The sequence below is a fragment of the Pollicipes pollicipes genome, unplaced genomic scaffold (genome assembly GCF_011947565.3).
Source record: "Pollicipes pollicipes isolate AB1234 unplaced genomic scaffold, Ppol_2.1 Scaffold_4881;HRSCAF=5763_pilon_pilon_pilon, whole genome shotgun sequence".
NCBI classification, from domain to species: Eukaryota; Metazoa; Arthropoda; class Thecostraca; order Pollicipedomorpha; family Pollicipedidae; genus Pollicipes; species Pollicipes pollicipes.
Window position 1 is genome coordinate 13459594 of NW_023596576.1, and position 20147 is coordinate 13479740.

General features: G+C 52.3%; 2 protein-coding genes across 2 annotated transcripts; one reads left to right on the forward strand and one right to left on the reverse strand.

The window, feature by feature from the left end:
- Positions 1-163: 163 nt before the first annotated feature.
- Positions 164-5706, forward strand: LOC119099849 (60S ribosomal protein L13a). Its single transcript, XM_037222944.1, has 6 exons — positions 164-210; positions 3190-3320; positions 3541-3650; positions 4310-4455; positions 5086-5208; positions 5593-5706. Exons 1-6 carry the CDS (start codon positions 193-195, stop codon positions 5677-5679), a joined length of 615 nt encoding a protein of 204 aa, XP_037078839.1. The 5' UTR covers positions 164-192; the 3' UTR covers positions 5680-5706.
- Positions 5707-11710: 6004 nt separating this feature from the next.
- On the reverse strand, positions 11711-19164 carry LOC119099850 (uncharacterized). Its single transcript, XM_037222945.1, has 4 exons — positions 18519-19164; positions 17503-17614; positions 16721-16963; positions 11711-12455 (listed from the first exon to the last, which is right to left on the reverse strand). Exons 1-4 carry the CDS (start codon positions 18566-18568, stop codon positions 12120-12122), a joined length of 741 nt encoding a protein of 246 aa, XP_037078840.1. The 5' UTR covers positions 18569-19164; the 3' UTR covers positions 11711-12119.
- Between the last annotated feature and the right edge of the window lie 983 nt (positions 19165-20147).

Below are 20147 nucleotides of genomic sequence, written 5' to 3' on the forward strand. Positions count from 1 at the left end.
GTGTTTCATAATAAGCACAGAGGACTTTGATTTGTTAATTATAATGATGAATGTCAAAAAATATAACAAGCCGATCTTTATCCAATGTTATTCAAGAGTAGATAACAGCTAGCTTAGTGAAGAAATATATCAAATATAATTATGGCGGCGCTGTCGGCACCAACCGGTGTAAACTTCCTTTTGATCGTGAACATGTCTGAGAAAAAGCGGGTGAGGATTGAAGCATGTGTGATCCATTTTCCCTTGGGTTTTTCAAGGCATAACTGGTTAAATCGAAGTGCTGCGGTGAAATGTCGAGTTTGTGCCAGCGGGGTGTGCGCTTACTGTCCAAATGACGTTATATTTGGTGTTTAGTATTATGCGGCGATACCGACGTGCATGGTTATAACATAAGTATTGGAGTTATGAGCGTTTGTGGTCACTATGTCAACGGCTGTAAGCGGGTGCATTTCAGTCGCGTTATGTTGGCTGTGTGTAGTGACCCATAACCTCGCTGGGATGCAGTAGTCCCAGATCAACATGTTGCTGGTGTCAGTCTTTGAAGCTTTGCATGTTTTTTTTGCATAATGTTTGGAGCTGTAGCCCAGGGGCATGAGAGCCCAAATGCTACTACTCTTATGTGTTTTTATTATCAGAATGATGTTTAAAAGCCTATGATTATTTTGGACATGGGGTTATTTTGCACCACATTGATTTTCCAGTTGTTGGCATGTGACCTGCATCAGCAAAATTCCTTGCACCATAATGACCATGAGTAGTGGGTGCAGAGATATGCATCACAGTCCAAGGTTGCCACTGAAGAAGAACCTTACAAGCAAGATTGGTGGTAACATTTATATACATGTTTTTGAGCCATACAGTTTTGTGTAGGCATATGCCTTATTTTCCCAAAGTATTGCATGGTAGCTATGTTGGATTAATATTAGCGACATGCCGTACATCCCTTAGGTGAGTTCTGGCATAGCCATGTGTGCAGAACTAAAAAAAGTGACAATAAAGAACATTACTGTCTTAATAAGGCTGACAACTTCCTGGGATTAGACTGAGAGCCTAGCCTAACTTTGTCATGAACTTTGGCATTTGTTCCATGCTCATTTGACATAATGTACCAGCCATCAGCTGTGCATTGAGTGAAGCTAAGCCCTTATGCTAGCAGGATAGTCATTAGGTTTGGTTCAATCCTTCAAAATAAGTTCAGCAAGTATTATCCAAGGGTATTTATTTTAATGGCAGACATTTATTCTGTCTGCCTTAAGTACCTTGGTAACATTTTCAATAGTTTGCAGGCTGGACTGATATGCTCATGTTGTGATATCTTATATTTTTTACTAGAACTAAATCGTGGGACAGCCTAGGTCCTATGAGTCCATGTCAGGGATATATGCGAGAGGGGCTCATTAATTCCAGGCAAACATATGGGTCTTTCCTTTCCAAGGGTGAATGTAGGATTTGTGTTGAGTTTTTAATTGAAAAATTCATCTTAAAAATATTCTGGCAAAGTTGGCTGCTCTGCCCTTATTAAGACTGACCCCCCCCCCCCCCCCCCCCCCTCCCAGTTCTTGAGTGGTACACTCATGAAGTTGTGCAGACTGTTTCTAGTCACTGAGGGATCCAATGAGGCTGCAGTAGTATCATTCAAACCCTGCCATTCTATTGGCCATGCTGCAACTTTTGCCAATGAAAATATAGTTGTTGACTCATTGATATCTAGCACTCATGAACACCATTTCTGGATAATACAGCTATCAGCTGGCCCTCAATCAGTGTTGCACATGGTGTTTTGGCACCACCAAAGAATGTTGTGTGGAACATATTTGCTAAATACAGAAGTTGTGTTGCCAAGGGCAGTATTTTCCACTAGAGTGAGTTGATTTCGTCAAAGTTGATGCTTGCTTCAATATTTTCTAAAGTGTAGCATTTTCTTAAAGGTCTGATACTGACACTGGTCAGAGTGTATGAAGTACCACATGTCAAATACCCTGAGGCTTTGGTATTTGAGATACCCCTTACCTTTGTGACATTGAATAAAAGTTTGTTCTGCATCGTACCCCGCAGCAGTTTTAGCCCGCTGTCATGGACAAATTTGCATGAGGATATGGTTGTTAAACTCCTTTCACAAGCAATGTAACTTATACTATTTTAAAAATTGAAAATTGACATTCCCTACTTTTGGCACACCATATGTAGATGTTGGGCCTACCTCATGCCACTGGAAACACCTGGGTTACATAGGTGACATGCACTTGGCAGGGCCCCCTGGGTGCAGGGTGTTGGGGGGGGGGGATGTTCAACTGCCTGTTGTGTATATCTAATGCTGGGTACTACTCTGAGGTAAAATTTCTCAGGCATCTGCTGTAGGAGAAAATACAGTGTCCATAGCAGTGCTGTGAAATGTCATTGTGCCATGTAGGTGAAGCTGAGTCATCAGTCCAAATGTTACTTTTCTATTACATTATAGCATATCAGGAAGCATCCAATGATTATTCAGCAACAAACAAGGTACTCATAGTGCATTGGTAATGCCACATATCTGGGTAGTTAGAGATACAAGTTTCTTTGATTTCTTGTGGTGCCCGCTTTCACCAGGGTGGGGAGCATGCAATGCTATATAGCTTCAGCACCTGAGTGCATTGTAAAGCTAATCACAATGGCAACTGTAGCAACAACTACATTCTCCAAAACCTGATATAATTTTCAGCAACAAAGGTCAGATCCCCATAGGCAATGTAGTAGCATTGACCCAATTTGTGGTGTAAGAGTATAAATGAGTTATTCTTGCAAATCCTAAATGTGGTCAAGTGACCCAACAAGTTTGAAACTATATTTATGTCATGCAACATAGGTCCAGTGTCAGCAGGGAGGCTGAAGGTGCCAGTCTGTGCCATACTGAAAAGCTGCACTGATGTCGGCTGCACTCTAACCCGGGCTCGGCCCGCGGCCACCGCCGATGGCTGTCACGTGACCACCTCGGACGTCCTCGGCTGCGCTCTGACCCGGGCTCGGCCCGCGGCCGCAGCCGATGGCCGTCACGTGGCCGCCTCGGACGTCTGCTGCGCTCTGACCCGGGCTCGGCCCGCGGCCACAGCTGATGGTCATCATATGACCGCATTCGACGCACGGCTGGCCGCCCGACGCGGCTTCAGCGCCAATGTCTCAGCTGTGTTTCATTGATTAATGGTCTCATTGCAGGCTATCGTGGTCGATGGCAGCGGCCACCTCCTTGGCCGCCTGGCCGCGGTGGTGGCCAAGGCCCTCCTGTCGGGAGACAAGGTGGTGGTGCTGAGGTGTGAAGGCATCAACATCTCGGGCTCCTTCTTTAGGTATGTTCTTTTACTAAGATCATCGCTATAGTTGGTCAGACAAAGCTGCTATTTTGGGCAATGTGGTATCTCCATTTTTCAGAGGACCTTGTATGTCAGTTTGTCTCACGTGCATCTGCTGCGCTAGTTGATAATGTGGTAAGTGTTGTATGATCACTGCACCCTTGTTCAGCTTCCAATGGTTTGATTGTCTTGTGAAACACTGTCCAATGTCTTTCAGGAACAAGCTCAAGTACATGGCGTACCTGCGAAAGCGGTGCAACGTGAACCCGGCTCGCGGCCCGTTCCACTTCCGCGCGCCCGGCATGATGCTGAGGCGTGTTATCCGGGGTGAGCTGCTGTCACGGCACTGTCGGTAGACGTGGGTAATGATCCAGATATCGGGAGTGTCGGGCTACACATCGGACCGATGTATAGCCCGGCACTTCCGTAGGAGCACCTTGCTTCGTACAGATCTCATATGGATCGCAGAAATCATTGTTGTCCAGCTCACTGGTGTTGCAGAGGTAGTAACTTTCAATAGTGCTGTCGTCTGCTGTAGCTTTCCAGCTGTTTTGTGTGTTCAGTAATGCGCACATTATGTCGACATGCTGGCGCGGCGTGACCCGTTCGTGGCGCCAGCCGATCTCTGATCCATGTGCGACACAGAAGCTTCCAATTGCAACTCACCATGTCAAGTCGTCCACATGGTGTTACTAACGGAAGCGACAGCGCTGGTGCGCGGTCCCGCCCCGCCACCGGCTTCGCGCCCCACTCGGGGCACTGGTAATATACTGGCTATGACGCTCAACTCTGGACCTGTGGGTTTCGGGTTCTGGCCCCTGCCACGCCACCACTGCACCCCACATGACACCCTCATCATCGCGTCCATCTCGACATAGCGCTGGCGGCCGCTGAGACGTAAATCCCCAATTGTTATGATTATTCCTGATTATTGGAATAATCAGCTCTTGCCAGCTGACCGACTGACGGGCCCGTTCGCCACGCAGGCATGCTGCCACACAAGACGCGCCGCGGCGGCACGGCCATGCTGAACCTGCGCTGCGTGGAGGGCGTGCCGCGCGAGTACCAGAAGCTGCGCCGCCACGTGGTGCCGTCGGCCATGCGCAAGATGCGCCTGCGCCCCGGACGCCCGGTACGTGCCTCAGCGGACGGCGCCAGGGGGGGGGGGGGGGGGGGGGGGGGCACAGGACTTGGAAACAATTGCTGACGGTGTTTCGTGCTCCCGCTCGGATTTGCTCTCATGTTAGGTTGTAGGGTGTGGTTCAAGATGCACATAATGTCGACATCACGGCTGGTCACTCCTGTTTGTGCCTGGCTGTGTACAGTTTTACATGTGCTATATGAGTGCCTCTCATTGCAACTCATCCTCACAAGTTATCCCGAGGATGGTACTGCGAGAAGCTACACATGACTGATCAGATATCGGTTGTATTGAATTTTTCATTCGTAACTGCTATGCCAGCGTGCAATGACGCAATGTTGGGAATCATTGTATTGCTGTGTGTTAACAGGACAGTCCCAACAGGTCATGATCGCTAGAATCCACGAACATGTTGCAAGTACTTTTGTATCATTTTTTCAAATGTTTGGGCTTTGTATGATGGTGATGGTCTTTCAATCATCCCTGTTTCACAGTCAACAAGCTCCATACCATTACAGTTGTCAGCAATGGCCTTTTCTCATCCACTGTTATATGTTATGAGACTGGACTGTCGACGATGCACGACTCATGCTGTTTGTGAGCACGGCGCGTGTTCGGCAGTACTGTGAGCTGGGCCGCCTGGGTCACGAGGTGGGCTGGAAGTACCAGGATGTGGTCAAGACCCTGGAGGCCAGGCGGCGCGTCAGGGATCACGTCTACGCCAGGAAGATCGCTCTGCAGAAGGTGGGTGAACGGGAACTGACGGTCGGCTCAGGGCTTTTGTGAACCAGGGGATGTTCCAATTTCGTTTTTAGCATCGTGCGATTTTGCTTGTGGGTGTGTTATGTAGGGCCGCGTGCTGTATGGGATGTCTGGAACATGTAGAAACTTATCTACAGTTTTCAATGTTCCACACCAAAGTTTTCCCTTGGTGCAAGGAAGACATGCTGTTTGTCGCCAGTATTGACTGACGTTACAGTGACGGGGGGGGGGGGGGGGAGATCTGTGCTTGGGGTACATTTGGGCTAGCGTCGCCCCGGCGCCGACCGCTCAGCTGGTCTCGATGTCTGCTATTTCGGTGTTGATTTGGGGGGCTGCTTTTTACTAACGACTTGATGTTTGTTTCAGAAACTGAAGTCACGCGTTTTGAAGCAGGTTTCAAAACAGATCGCGCCCATCGACAAGGAGCTGGCTGAGCTGGGGTGCGTTGTGTAATGTCACCAATACAAGCCCTCAAGTGTGGCGGCGTTTTATTGGGAGGTGTTTTGAACGACTGGAGAACGCTAGTTTGTACTGCACAGTCATTGGTATGAACAAATTTTACACTCGGTTATTGGATCGTTCTCAAGTGAATGTCTAGGGTCCCAACAGCACTGCTGAGAGCTTGTGATCGATGTTGTACCTTGGTAGAGTGTAGGGAAATTCTGAATAACATCCACCGCTTTTGGGCGAAGCAGTGAACAAGTCTTACGCAGCTGTTCTTTCCATGTGACACATTGAATCCAACCAGCTCTAATAACTTACTTTCAAGACACTGCAGGCAATTTGACCAGACAGGATATTTCTGGAACGTTGTAACCTCACCACTTCTTCATCGCTACACTCAATGAGCAGGTGGAACATGAAATATTCCAATCGCAAACAGCAGGTCGTCAGGAGGTCCAGGTCTCGGCAACCAGGTGTTGCATTGTCATAAAACTAGCTGATGGCAAAAGCAAGCCGACAATCGACTGCAGACAATTACCCTGTTTACATGGGCAGCTGTGATTCGAATTAAGCCGGGACCCGTCCTCGATCCGAACTATCCGGCCCATGTATACACTCACGCGCCGTTCCGCTGATTCGAATCGTGCGCCGGAGGAAATCCCTTCCCGTGAGAGGATCATCCGTTCAGGAAGGGATTTCGTCCGAATTATCGGCCGTCAGCTGTCTAAACAAAAAAAAGAAGAAAAATGCCTGGCGCACGCAGTTCTGTTCATAGCCATTTCAGCTTTGTGCGGTGTTACCGCTTTTCCACGGGTTTTTAGCTATTGCTCGAGACGGTTCAAGTCCAAGATGGTAAGGAAAAGAGAGGGAAGGTGAAGTTGACATCATGCTGCTAAAACTACTCTTATTATTGAGGGCCTTGAGTGGCTAGCAGCACAGAAATGCTCACGTAATTTAGCCTTGCTAGGCGCTTGATCTATGCAGACAGCAGGCGTCGACGGTGTTTGGTGCTATCTTTCCGCCTAAAGGTTAGATTAGTTTACATCTGGGGCAGGCTCCATGCGTCCCAAAGCCAGATGGAGGTAATATGGTTATTTTATATAGCTTTGACTTGTTCTCATTTTAATTTTTGGATTGCTCAAAATTCTCGCAGAGAATGCCTCCAAGTTTCGTTCATTAAGTTAATACCTTAAGTCCCCAGGAGTGTTTTTGCAGATGTTCCTTAAATTAGGATGCTGGTTGCTTGTCAGTTTAATTTGTGTGAGAAAGGTAGCTTAAAAATTGCTGCATGATATGACGGACGAACAAATATAGATCATTGCAGTCAGCTCGGAATGTGAACTTTTTTAATGGTAGGACCGAAATTGCCCAATGATGGGGTCAAAACAGCAAGAAAGCAAATGTGAACACTGGATGAAAATGGTTGTCATCATTACTCTGCTAAATCCAAGTTTGTGTGTTCCATGTGCAGGAAAACAGTGCATAAACTAACACCTAACACGATGGCACATGCTGCATGGAGAACACGTCTGTGTTGCATATCATCACCTGTTTTTGTGCTGGTGATTTAATGTGTCACCTTGGTGCTTTTTTGTGATGGGTGTCTTTGCAGGCCACTAGGTAGGTAATTCAACTGTTCAACAATTCTTGCAGGGAGTACCAATAGTTTCTTTCATTAGGTGAATACATAAATGCCCCAGGATTGATTTTGCAGACATTCCTCCTGTGACTTGAACATTTGGTTGACCACCTATTGGCAGGAGGGATGTGCTGGATATTGGTGACTGGCTTGTCAAGGAAATATGAAGTTACGTCACACTGGTAGACCAACTGGCAAGGAAGCGGGGGCTGGAATATTTGTTTTTGATGCAATTAGGCTGTTTGTTGCTTGTCGGTTTAATGTGTGTGAGATAGGTAACTCAATAATTCCTGCATGATGCAAAGGATCAACAAATATAGGCAATAGATCATTGCAGTCAGTGCAGAATGTGAACTATTTTTAATGATGGGACCAAAATTGCCCAGTGATGGTTCCAAAATGTCAAGAAAGCAAATGTGAGCACTGGATGAAATTAGCTGTCATCAGTACTCTGTCAAATCCAGGTTTGTGCATTTCATGTGGAAGAAAACAGTGCATAAACTAAGTAAACCTAACCTAATGCCACATGATGTGCAGAGAACATCTGCAGTGCACATCATTACCTGTTTTTGTACTGGCGAGTAAATATGTTGCCTTGGTGCTTTTTTGTGACATGTATCTTTGCAAACCATGAGGTGGATAATTGAGCTGTTGCTATAATTAATCATTTGTTATGAATTTTGAGCCCAGATTGCTTTTGTCATGACAGCTCTGGGGCTGGTTCACGTTATGATCTTTGGACTGTGCGAACACGGCTGTTTGTGCCTCCTAGCCATCAGTCCATATCAGCCAATGCTGTTGACTGCAAGGATATCAAAGCAGTATTTCAACCCTAGTATGTCAAGAAAGCAAATAGCTGCATTCTGACTTGCCAGTCCATGCCAAGTCTAAATGGCAATGCTGCCCTCAGGTACTGATGATGCATTGGATGGGGAAAGACAACATAGTTACACAGTTTTTGCCACTAACTATGTAGCATTCATGAGTCATTTCTGTAGCGTAGCTCACTGTTGCAGGCTGCTCACAAATGCATTGGTGCGGGATTAGGTAATGTGTTTCTTGGGCTGCGCAAAGTAGATGACATGATGCTGGGTGGCATACTGATGAGTGTGGTAAGTTTGTGAGTGTCATTGGCCAATACAAGAAAATACTGATTTCGTGCTAGCCAGTTTCCTGCTAGTAAAAATTTGCATATAACACTGCTTATGTGACAGATTTGGCAGTGCTGACTGCGCAACTCCTGTGTTTCAAGTGCTATGGCTTGTGCTGTAGCTACAAAGCCTACGAGTCCCGCACAGATCATTTTTCCAACGGAGTCCATCTTCCTCCTCGCCCTCAAAGCTGTCTCGCGCCCACCATGGCTCGTGACATTCGCCATCCATACGCAGAGTACCGGCTTTTTTCTTCTTGTTTTGTTCAGTTCGCCTCAAAAGCGCAGTTTTCGCCCATAACCCGTTCCTTGGTTCGAACTAAGCGGGATCGAACTATCGACCGTTAATCCGACGTAAAGCCGGTTTCGCCCATGTAAACGCCCCTCGCCGAGAGGGTTAACGTCGCATGATCCGTTCCGATCTTAATTCGAATTATCCTCGGCTGCCCATGTAAACCGGGTAAATCGCGCTGGTGGGTCGATGAGTGCGGACTGAAGCGCGCGGCCGCGCGCGAGCTTGGCTTTGCAAGCCCGAGGGACCGGTGTCGGACCTTGGCAACCAGAGCAGGTGAGGGCGTGGGGCCATACACTGCACCGCGTGCTGTTCACGCAGAGGCGTGCGCAGTGTGCGTGAACGCACCGTCTACGAAGCGAGAAACGACAATAATAACCCGCCAAAGCAGTTGATGCATTTGGTAAGCAATAACAAGCCTGGCGCAGTCCATGTCACCGTTTCCAAAACCAACCTCGAGTGCATTCTGCGTTCTGAACGGAGGCACATATATTTACACAGCTCCCATTTATACTAAGGAAATTGTGCATGCTTGCAGGTGGTGCTTGACGGCAGCATCTGCTTCAAACATTGGCTTTTCGTATTGAGCTCGTCGCGGTCGCCAAAAAAGTGCTTGGTTTAAACGCGACCATCTCGTCTGAGTTATAATTCATTATCATCCATTGACAGACAATTTTCCAGTACCGCTAGTTGTAAACGTCGGCGCGAAGCCTCGTGAGTGCGTCTACGCCTTCTAAACTCGTAAAGGTAGGGTATTCTGATGCACTGACGAGTGATTCGTATGGGTTTTGAGAGCACGCGGACCCATTTCTTATACCTGCATTGCGGTCAAGTTAACGTTTGAAGTCTCGCACCACGCCGCAACAGACGTCTTACAAGTTAACGTTGGTGTTGCTGTTAGCATCCATTGGCGTCTGTTACAATGTGAACTATTTGTTAGCGTAACCGGGCCCGGGTAACCTGGTAACTGGTTATGATTGCGTCACAAACGCCTCGCCAGGCGTTCCATGTGTCGGCCGTAGATCCTCCTCGCATACCGGAGCCCAGTTTCCCTCGTAAACATCAATGCAGTAGGCGTGTCGGTCGTGGCACCTTAGCTTTTGAAGCTGTCGTCAACATTTTGTTTTGGGCAAAAGGACCTTCAAATTGGCGGGGTAATAAGGGCCGAAATTTACTTTTTCCTTTTTGTTTTGATTGTAAAAAACAAATTGTAATTGTAATTGCATCATTTCATCAATTAATTAATGTCATTGATTGTACAAACAATTGTAAAAACAAAAATACCTCCCCCTCCCCCCCCCCCCCCCCACTGCTGAGAATCTGAATGCCGTGGACCGAGGTTTTCTGCCGTGGCGCCGCGGATGGTGAACAAACTTGCGCTGCTCGCCGGCGCCGCCAGGCTGCGCTGTTCACCGCCCTCCAGCAATGCTCGAGTGTCCTCGGCGGGCTGGTTGATTGTTATGTTAAGTAAACTCAAGCAGAAGCACGCGTTGTGTGTGCCTGTGTGTGTGTCGTCTACGTCACGAGCGAGGATGCAGGCAGAGCGAGTCTTGCCAGAACCGTAAACAAAATGTTCAACTGGAGACCACAGACTCAGGAGCACACATCATGGGTCCAGGGACACGGATCATGGGTCAAGGAACACGGATCACGGATTCAGGGTCCAGATCTCGACGGCTCGGGACTGCAGTGGCGCGAAGCTGGCTAACGGTGACACAGGAAAAAACGGACAATCATACTGACAAAAGTGTTGGTCGATGCTCGCATGCCAGCACGTGATGTGCTCGAATCATGCATGAGCCCGTTTTGGAGCGTTTTAAAGATTTACGTCCGATGTATGAGACCAGAACAGAAGATACATGAGATCAACCGCATGGTGGGAAACGATGTATGGTCTACACGCAGTGAACGATCTCAACACCGACATAGCAGGGCAATGACAAACTAGTCTCATGATCAGTATAAACATGACTAGAATCAGTGTCTCCCCATTCAATTAACACGGAAAAGGAAATATTTCCAAATTTTTGCATAATTTTGACATCATCACCACTGGAAGAGAAAACGTTTTCAAAGTTGGCGCTCTGAGACTGGTTTGTCACTGCCTTGCTACGTCTGTGTAATCATGAGTCTCAACCAATTCGTCATACGTCTCAACACACTACTCGTAAGGTGCCCTAGTAATCGATCGAGAGCAGCCAGTGCCAGCATGCCGGAAGCAGTCTCAAACGACACACTGGCTTGAACCAACAACTGATGCGGAAAAGGACTGCGTTGGCACAAAACCTTGGTCGTTGCGGTCAATATCCGCCCAAAATGGTTGTGTTGTAGTGTTCCAGGAAAACCCAATCTCCCCACTCTTGAAAGGGCATGTTTTACTACAGTGTCAGAACCTACTTGTATGTGTTCTCAAGGGCAGCCGGGTTCCTTTGCATGCATTTTGATTGCTGTGCTTGACGATATCACTCAATGTTACTGTCAACCCGCTCTTCCTCTGCCGTAAAATGCGTCAAACTGGTGGAGATATGCGACAGATAGGTGTATGGTTGTACGCAGGGGGAACGAAGATGACTACAAATGTCATGTAAAAGATACCAACCTGACGGAGACCAAACGTGTGGAAACTTTGAGAGGGCGTTACTTTATCGGAAAATAGGAACACGCTGAACCCTCGATGGAATAATAAGTTGTGTACACATATTTGAGTCATGTGTGCTAAGATTCCACTTAGGAGAGCGACCCCAGAGACTAGAAAACTACACCAATGGTTGTGATACGTAATGATCAGTGTGTGGCTGGTGCATTCGCTCACGCTTTCCATCGGATATGGGCGTCGTCTAAAATTCGCAGCATGTATCCAATTCAAAAACAAACACTGCAGATTTGACTGGATCCAGCTTTACGCGAAACTTAGTCTCTGATTTGTGTTTGCCGGCATTCAGCTTACAAACGCCGCTGCTGTATGCCAATGTTTATTCGATTTCCCTCCTTAAGTCAACGTATGTGGTCACCAATCATCACACAACAATACACCCCAGCCAGACGGGTCGCCAGGTTCCCGACCAGGAAAGTGGAGGCACACGTAACATCCAACACCAGCGCGACAGCCACGGAGCGCTTGGAGTACCGCTGGATACCGCCGTCGAGTGTCGGTGGGCACCGCCGCGACGGCGCCAGCGTGGTCGGCTCCACCGCTGCCGCGTCCTCGCGCCGGCCTCGGGCGACGCCGCTGCGGCACCCCCGTCCCCTGCGGCCCCGCGAGCTGGCTGCGGCGCGCCCGGTCTCGCGCCACGCTCCAGATTCGACTGCCATCGCGCGCTGTTTACGTTGGCCTGCCCTTGGCGGCGGCGGCGGCGGCGGCGGCGCGGCTAGGTCTCCGTCAGCGAGACGCCCATCAGCTTGGCCGACTTGTGGTGGCCCAGCCTGTTCTCGTCGAAGTACGGGCTGGCGGCGAGCGTCTTGCTCTCGCAGTAGCGCAGCTCCCGCAGCACCTCGAAGCCCTGGTTGAGCAGGATCTTCTGGGCGGTGCGGTGCGTGACGCCGGCCACCACGGCCTGGCAGCCGTCCTTGCGTGCCAGGTCGAACGAACTGGTATCGACCAGCTCCTTAGCGATGCCCTGATGGTGGTAGTCGGGATGCACGGCCGTCATGCAGCGGTGCAGAATGCGCGTGGCTCCGAAGTGTGCAAACACGTCCACGCCGTGCTGCGGGGGGAGGGGAGGGGTCAGGTCAACGACTGTGGTGGCAAGAGGAGCGGGGGAGGGGGCATCAGGTCATCGACAGTGGGGAGGGGGGTGTCAGATGAGCGGTAGTGTGGAGAGGGGGCGTCCGATCAGCGGGCAGTGAGGAGATGCCATGTCAGTGGCAGTTGTAGAGGGGGGATATGTGACATCAGCGTGTGGAGGGGGACGCCAGGTTGGCGGCAGCAGTGGAGGGTCAGGTCGGCGGCGCTGGGTAAGGGGGCGTCAGGTCAGCGGCAGTGAGGAGATGCCATGTCAGTGGCAGTGTAGAGGGGGGATGTGACATCAGCGTATGGAGGGGGACGCCAGGTTGGCGGCAGCAGTGGAGGGTCAGGTCGGCGGCGCTGGGTAAGGGGGCGTCAGGTCAGCGGCAGTGAGGAGATGCCATGTCAGTGGCAGTGTAGAGGGGGGATGTGACATCAGCGTGTGGAGGGGGACGCCAGGTTGGCGGCAGCAGTGGAGGGTCAGGTCGGCGGCGCTGGGTAGGGGGGGCGTCAGGTCAGCGGCAGTGAGGAGATGTCATGTCAGTGGCAGTGTAGAGGGGAGATGTGACATCAGCGTATGGAGGGGGACGCCAGGTCGGCGGCGGCAATGGAGGGTCAGGTCGGCGGCGCTGGGTAGGGGGGCGTCAGGTCAGCGGCAGTGAGGAGATGCCATGTCAGTGGCAGTGTAGAGGGGAGATGTGACATCAGCGTATGGAGGGGGACGCCAGGTCGGCGGCGGCAGTGGAGGGTCAGGTCGGCGGCGCTGGGTAGGGGGGCGTCAGGTCAGCGGCAGTGAGGAGATGCCATGTCAGTGGCAGTGTAGAGGGGTGATGTGACATCAGCGTGTGGAGGGGGACGCCAGGTCGGCGGCGGCAGTGGAGGGTCAGGTCGGCGGCGCTGGGTAGGGGGGCGTCAGGTCAGCGGCAGTGAGGAGATGCCATGTCAGTGGCAGTGTAGAGGGGAGATGTGACATCAGCGTGTGGAGGGGGACGCCAGGTCAGCGGCAGCAGTGGAGGGTCAGGTCGGCGGCGCTGGGTAGGGGGGGCGTCAGGTCAGCGGCAGTGGGGAAATGTTAGGTCAGCGGCAGTGGGGAGATGTCAGTCAGGTCAGCGGCAGGAGGGCGCTAGGTCATTGGCAGAGGGGATGGGCGTCAGGTCGGTGACAGTGGAGGTTTCAGGTCGGCGCCAGTGGGGAGAAGAGCGCTAGGTCAGCGGCGGTGGGGAGGGTGACTGACGTCAGGTCGGCGGCACTGGAGGCGTCAGGTAAGCGACAGCGGGGCAGGCTCAGGGCAGCGGGTAGCCGGAGGGGGGGGGAGGGTGATGGAATATAGTGTAGGCACGTGACGCTCAGTCCACAACGCGCGGTTTCCATGAGCTGGTCCGTGGATGTCTGGCCTTCCATCGGGGTCATCTTAACACAACGGCACACACCGAGACACACCAAGAGACCTCAGAGGCGCATGAGCTTTCCGGAATCGCATGTGTTAGTACTGCTGCTGAAGCTTATCTGAGTTAGCAAACTGGTAGCAATGCGCGGAAATTTGGAGATCCGTTTGCGGTAGCTCATGAGTCAATAAATTAGGGTCGAGGTCATGAGCACCTTTCGCGCTGAGGTGCTGATTCGACCGTTTGTCGGCACACTTAAGCTTATAAAACAACGCGCAGTGTAGTATATAGATATATATATATGAGAGAGGGAGAGAGAGAGAGAGAGAGAAGAGAGATAGTAGAGAGAGAGATGAGAGAGAGAGAGCGGGCTTGAGATGAGAGAGCGAGGAGATAGTAGGCGAGCGAGAGAAGAGAGAGAGAGCTGAGGGAGCGAAGCGAAGGAGAGCGAGAGCTCGCCGGAGAGAGAGAGAGAGAGAGCGAGAGCTCTCGTCGTGAGAGAGCTCGACGAGATAGCGTATCTCTCTTCTATCTATATATCTCTCTCTCTCTCTCTCTCTCTCTCTTCTCTCTCTATCTCTATCTCTCTATCTCTATATATCTATAGTCTCTCTCTCTCTCCTCTCTCTCTATCTCTCTCTCTCTCTCTCTCTCTGAATATTTTCTTATTTCATCATGGCATGCCGAAGAAATACAGCAACATGGTTTTTAGGTCAGACTGGGTCAAATGCTACCAATAAAGAAGCACTTAGGAGGAAAGCATTTGGCCTCTAAGCGGGTAGGTTAAACGTCACTGTTACCACGCGAGGCGGAGCTCAGCAACCCAGCGTCATATCTTCCAGTACGGCATCATGCTGGGTTAATGGGGCAACGAGGTGTGATCCGTACGTACTTCGCTTGATCTTATGGCATGATTTTGCGTGGCATTGTGCACATCCGCAATGACTTGCTAACAACATAGATGTGTAATATTGTTGAGATTTGTTCCCTTGTAACACGAATAGTTGTTAGATAACGCGATGCACAAGTTCCCTTGAATCACCCTTGCTGACCTAGTTGGAACCCTCTAGAACCAGGGGCCACTTGAACACCACCAAAGATCACTAGCACTGACATCTAGCAATCTGAATTAAGTGCAGTTTGTAGCCGGCTAACCGACGCTGTTTTCATATTAGCTCGAGCCTGTTTGGCTTCCGAAACAGCAGGCGGCCTGTGAGGCATCCTGCTATCTGAAAAGCTAAACCATCAATGTACTAACGGAACTTTGCTGGGAAAACTGGCTCAGTTTCGCAAAATTCCTAAAAGTTAAATATGGAGCCATGTCCCTGGCCAAGTATCATGTTTGTGGCTTCCTGCCCTCGGTAAAACACCTAAACCGGCGTTTTTCAACATGTTCATTGACGAGGAATTCACATAAAAAAATTAATTATCTCAAGGACGACCATTCAAGTGCATGATGGCGATAAGCGCGAACGTCTCTAGCTCCATCTGTTGTGCAAACACGCGGCAAATCGGCGACAACTGGCACAAGCCATTGCCCTGCCGCGCCGACCCATGCGGGGCGCGCCGTCGCAGCCGGGCCGATCGTCACGTTTATGTTCGAGTGTAAATAAACAGTGACCAGACATCGCACCACGCCTCTGTACCAATTACTGCGGCCAGCAACTGTTTGTATGGCGAAGACCGCAGGCACGTAGGCGTGTGGACCGAAGGGCTAACCGGGCACGCCGCAGTGCTCTGTGCGCCGTGCGTCACCAACGGGCGCCGCCTGGGGACAGGCGGCCGGGACGCCAGGGGGTCGGGCGGCGTCGAGCCACGCTTCTTCTCGTCGTTCTCATATAATCTGCTACTTCTGAGGTTGACGACTCTCTGGTTTAGAAGGCTGAGCTGCCAGGTTCCGTGAATGAAGCCCGATTTTGCTTCTCGGTCGTGGTGTTTGACGGCATTACAAAAAATCGAGCGGGATCTGGACTGTTCTGGCCGCCTGGCAGGTGTAAACACGCAGCATTGCGCTCTGTCTGCTCATGGGCTGAATGGCATAAAACTGCTGTCAAACACTTGACATCGCGCGACCAGATCACGCTGTTTTGCGATGCGAAGCACTCCTGATTATAGAACGCCCACCACGACTCCTAAACATTTTTTTTCTGACGTTCTCACTTGACGTTTGCATGTCCCAGACCCGTTTTTAAACCCTCGGCGTCCGGGTACACACTGAAGGCTATCTGTGTCGTGCCCCCAGCTGGCAACGTGCCTACGCACGTCCGCGCCGCCTCACCCGGCTCCTCAGTGGACCCCTCCCCGTCCTCGCTCTGTAGGGAGGAAGGCGGCTGCCAGTCCCCTTCCCCTCCCCAATGAGCAGCGTGGGATGAGACATGCCTCAACTCGAGGTCCTCATTACGATCTCTCTCCACCCTCCGTCGCTGGATATTCGACGCTGCTCAAGCTATTGGCTCAAGATATAAGATACTGGCTCTGGATATTCGACGCTGCTATTGGCTCAAGCGTGTGTGGTCCCCAAGATAGCAGGGGGCCGCCTCACCTGTCGTCTCACCATGATCTCCTCAGTGGAGTTCGTTCCCGCCGTACCTGCCACCTCGCCCCAGGCCTCAACAGAAACCCCTCCCCGCGCTCTCTCCCGCCTCGTGGCCTCTCCCCAGTGAAGCCGCCCTCCTCTCTCCCGTCTCATGGCCTCTCCCCAGTGAAGCAGCCGTCCTCTCTCCCGCCTCGTGGCCTCTCCCAGTGAAGTCGCCCTCCTCTCTCCCGCCTCGTGGCCTTTCCCCAGTGAAGCCGACCTCCTCTCTCCCGCCTCGTGGCCTCTCCCAGTGAAGTCGCCCTCCCAGCACGCCCGCTGCCTCACCCCGAGCTCCTCGGTGAAGTCGAACACGAGCCGGGCGTACTCGGTGCCGGCGTGGCGCGGCCAGCTCCACGTGTCGCGGTGCTCGGCCGTGATGACATTGTTGAGCGTGGCGCCCACCAGCCGGTCCTCGTCGGCGTCGACGGCCAGCAGCATGACGTCATGGGTCCAGCCGGCGATGCACGGACGCAGCCAGTCCAGCACGTCCTCGCGGCCCGATCCCGGTGCTCGCTGCACGCTGAGCGCCTGCGGCACCGGAGGCGGCGGTGGGCGCGGGGGGGGGGGGGGGGGCGTGGTCCGCACGCACCCCGCGTGCGGCAGGCGTGGCGAAGCTGAAGGTGCATGGCAAGTGGCCTGAACAGTTGCACGCGGTGACAGCAGGCCGGGCAGCCAGCGCGCAGGGGGAAGCGCCAGGGTGGACCCGTTATGGCGGGGACGATGCGGCGGTCTGCCACCGCGTGCACGCTGGCGCGCTGGGACAATGGCGCGCAGTTCCATACGGGACATCGGTGACGATTCGCTATCTCAGGCCGTCACACGAGCGTCCCGAGACCGCGGCTGCCATGAGTCCGGAGTCTGTCCGTCAGCCAGCATGTGCTCGAGACACGCGAACAGCTAAAAGTGCCATATTCCACAAGCATCCGCTCAGCCCACTCGCTTTGTCGTCAGCGTACAAAACGGCGCCAGTCTGTGTACAGAAGCCAGCGGCGCTGTGACGTCACCATAGGGCTCCGGCAAGGACACGTACTAGCGGCTCGTGCGCGGGCCCCGACAAGGACACCTACCAGCGGCTCGTGCGTGAAAAAGGTATCCAACATCAGTTCGACGATGTCGTCCAGGCGGTCCTTGCTGTAGGGCACGTACTCGATGTTGTAGGCGTGCATGCCGCTCACAGTCCTGTGGCAGCGCATGGGGTGGTGCATCGGCGCGCGGGATGAGGGGCGGTCAAACGGCTTCGCTTGCCCACCGGCCAACGTCACGAAACCGCCAGGATTGGACTGGTACGTGCTGCGTAGGCTGTGATCGCGACAGGCTCATCTGATCGACTGGCACGTCTGTGGTGAAATTTGCGAACAGCTCGATCCTGCCCTCGTTATTCGCGCCGTCACCGCGCTGCGGCGGCCATCACCGCACCGCGCGCCAATAGACCTAACGTGAAATTGGGGCGGGCCGCGTGATAACAGGCTGCCAGCGACCCGAAACGTTATCGTGCGTTGAACGTTGGAGGAGAGGAAGCCCGGCCCTCAGCGCAAGGACCGGTGCGCGGCCTGGCCTGGTTTGGCATCGCGCTCCTACTGCCGATGCTGGGACGAGCGGCGTCACTCTGTTACGTATACCTGACGTTTATCATTTCAGAGTATGTTATGATGCTGAATTGTTTTCATGGAACCCGTTAAATCATGTAAGAACTTATCCTCACTTTGTTCCTCGTCGGTAGTTCGTTACGAATGCACTGTTTTAGTGTACTTGACTTTAACTACCAAGGTGAAATGAGATTAAGGGAAGTACTGTTATGAGTGCGTGACATTTCTCGCATTTACATTGAACGTATGACATAGTGCATTAGCTCATTATCCTGATTATTTTCCCATGCAGCACTGGATATAACGTAAACATAAAACATTAACATGGTCTGAGCAGAACGCATTGGTGCCATTCCAACAGACTACACGGATGCTGTTTTCGGCATATATCTTATAGCAGGGCAAAATAGCCGTCATGCTTCCACGAAAATGTCAGAAGTCCAGAAGCTGCGAGCGTACCATCCTGTTTCCGCGCGTGTCGGGTACCGTCAACCCACCTGTGCCGCCTCAGGAACAGGCGCTGGAACATTCCGGACTGCACCGACATGTTGGGACGACGACCCGCGCAGGCGTGTGCACTCAGCCGGTGGATGGTACACTGCTGCGCTCAGCGCTAGCCGCGGGTCTGGTGCCGCCTCAGACTGCGTCCGGTGCCGCCTCAGACTGCGTCCGGTGCCGCCTCAGACTGTGTCCGGTGCCGCCTCAGACTGCGTCCGGTGCCGCCTCAGACTGCGTCCGGTGCCGCCTCAGACTGCGTCCGGAGTCGCCTCACACCACCGTCCGGCCGCTCCCGCCCTGCGATCCTCCTCTCCGTGCGCCGCTCCGCTCGTCCTCGCTCCGTTCCCGCGCTCTTTCTCTCGTCCCCGCTCTGTTCCCGCGCTTCTTCGCTCGTCTGCGCTCCGTTCCCCGCTCGTGTCCGCTCTGCTCCCGCGCCGCCCCGCTCGTCTGCGCTCTGCTCCCGCGCCGCCCCGCTCGTCGGCGCCTCGTTGCCACACACACCGTCCGCCGGGCGCAGAACAGCTTGCGTCTGTCGTGCTTACTGGCCGGTGACTTGACAGGCCATGTGGGTCGCCAGGGGGCGCTCGACACCGGCGGGCGATCTCCTCCGGCCGGGGCGTGTCTCACGACTGAGCGGCCTGTCCGGCTCTCTCCCGGCCCGGTCCGGCCCGGCGCCCGCCTCTGCCGTGCGGACGTTGGGTCCCGGGGGACCAGAGTTGGCGTGGGGAGCGGTCGTCAGTGGGTCTCTGCAAGTTCGGGTGAGGCGGGGAGGGGGACGGCGGCTGACTGCCCAGTCCGCGCCGGACGTGTGTCGCCATCGGGTGCAAGCGTACTTCGAGTGCTGGCATTGGAGGCAAGCTGTTTACGGCGCGCGTTTTGCGCACGCAGCTCGCGCTCAATGCCAAACAACGCCTTTGTCCGCATTTCTAAGACGCCTGCTCAGCGCCCAGCATGATGTTCCTCGTCTGCTGATCAACGTCTAGCATGAGCTTTCAAATGGTAGCCAGCAAAGGTTTTCTCTGACTTAGCGGCGCCGACACATAAAACAGACAGTTTTTTGCGATTTCAAACGTGGATTCGACTAATGACTGTTTGATCTGTTCCGCTTAGTCTGATCGCTCTGTTTTTTACTCATGCTGTGTGTTATTAATTTAATGAGCACCGCTATTCCGACGCGTGTCTGGCTTGCTTGCTACAGCATAACTCACCAGCCGTCGCCAAACCAAACTTCGCATTTAAATGTAGCTCAATACGACAAGGAACTATAGGTGGCAGATTGTCAACCAAGCATTGAAGGGGCCATTTCACAATTGTATGAGGTTTTGGGCTGACATAGCCATTTGCAAGATCATTGTCTGCAGTTCAGAGTCATGCCCTTTGCAATTCTTCAAATCCTGACGCTTTTTAGCTAGGCGCCCGTGAACAGATGTGGACTATTTCGCGCCGTTTGATTTGTAGTTACCTATAGATGTGTGATATCATGGGGACGTCACACGAATTCCGCCTTTTCAACAGTCATATATGTTAAAGTTCAAGGAAACCCTGGATTCTAACTCATTTGTGGTTAAAGTACGTCAGCAGGAATTGTAGAATCAACGTATGTCAGCTGGCTTTGAACCAGTTTAAGG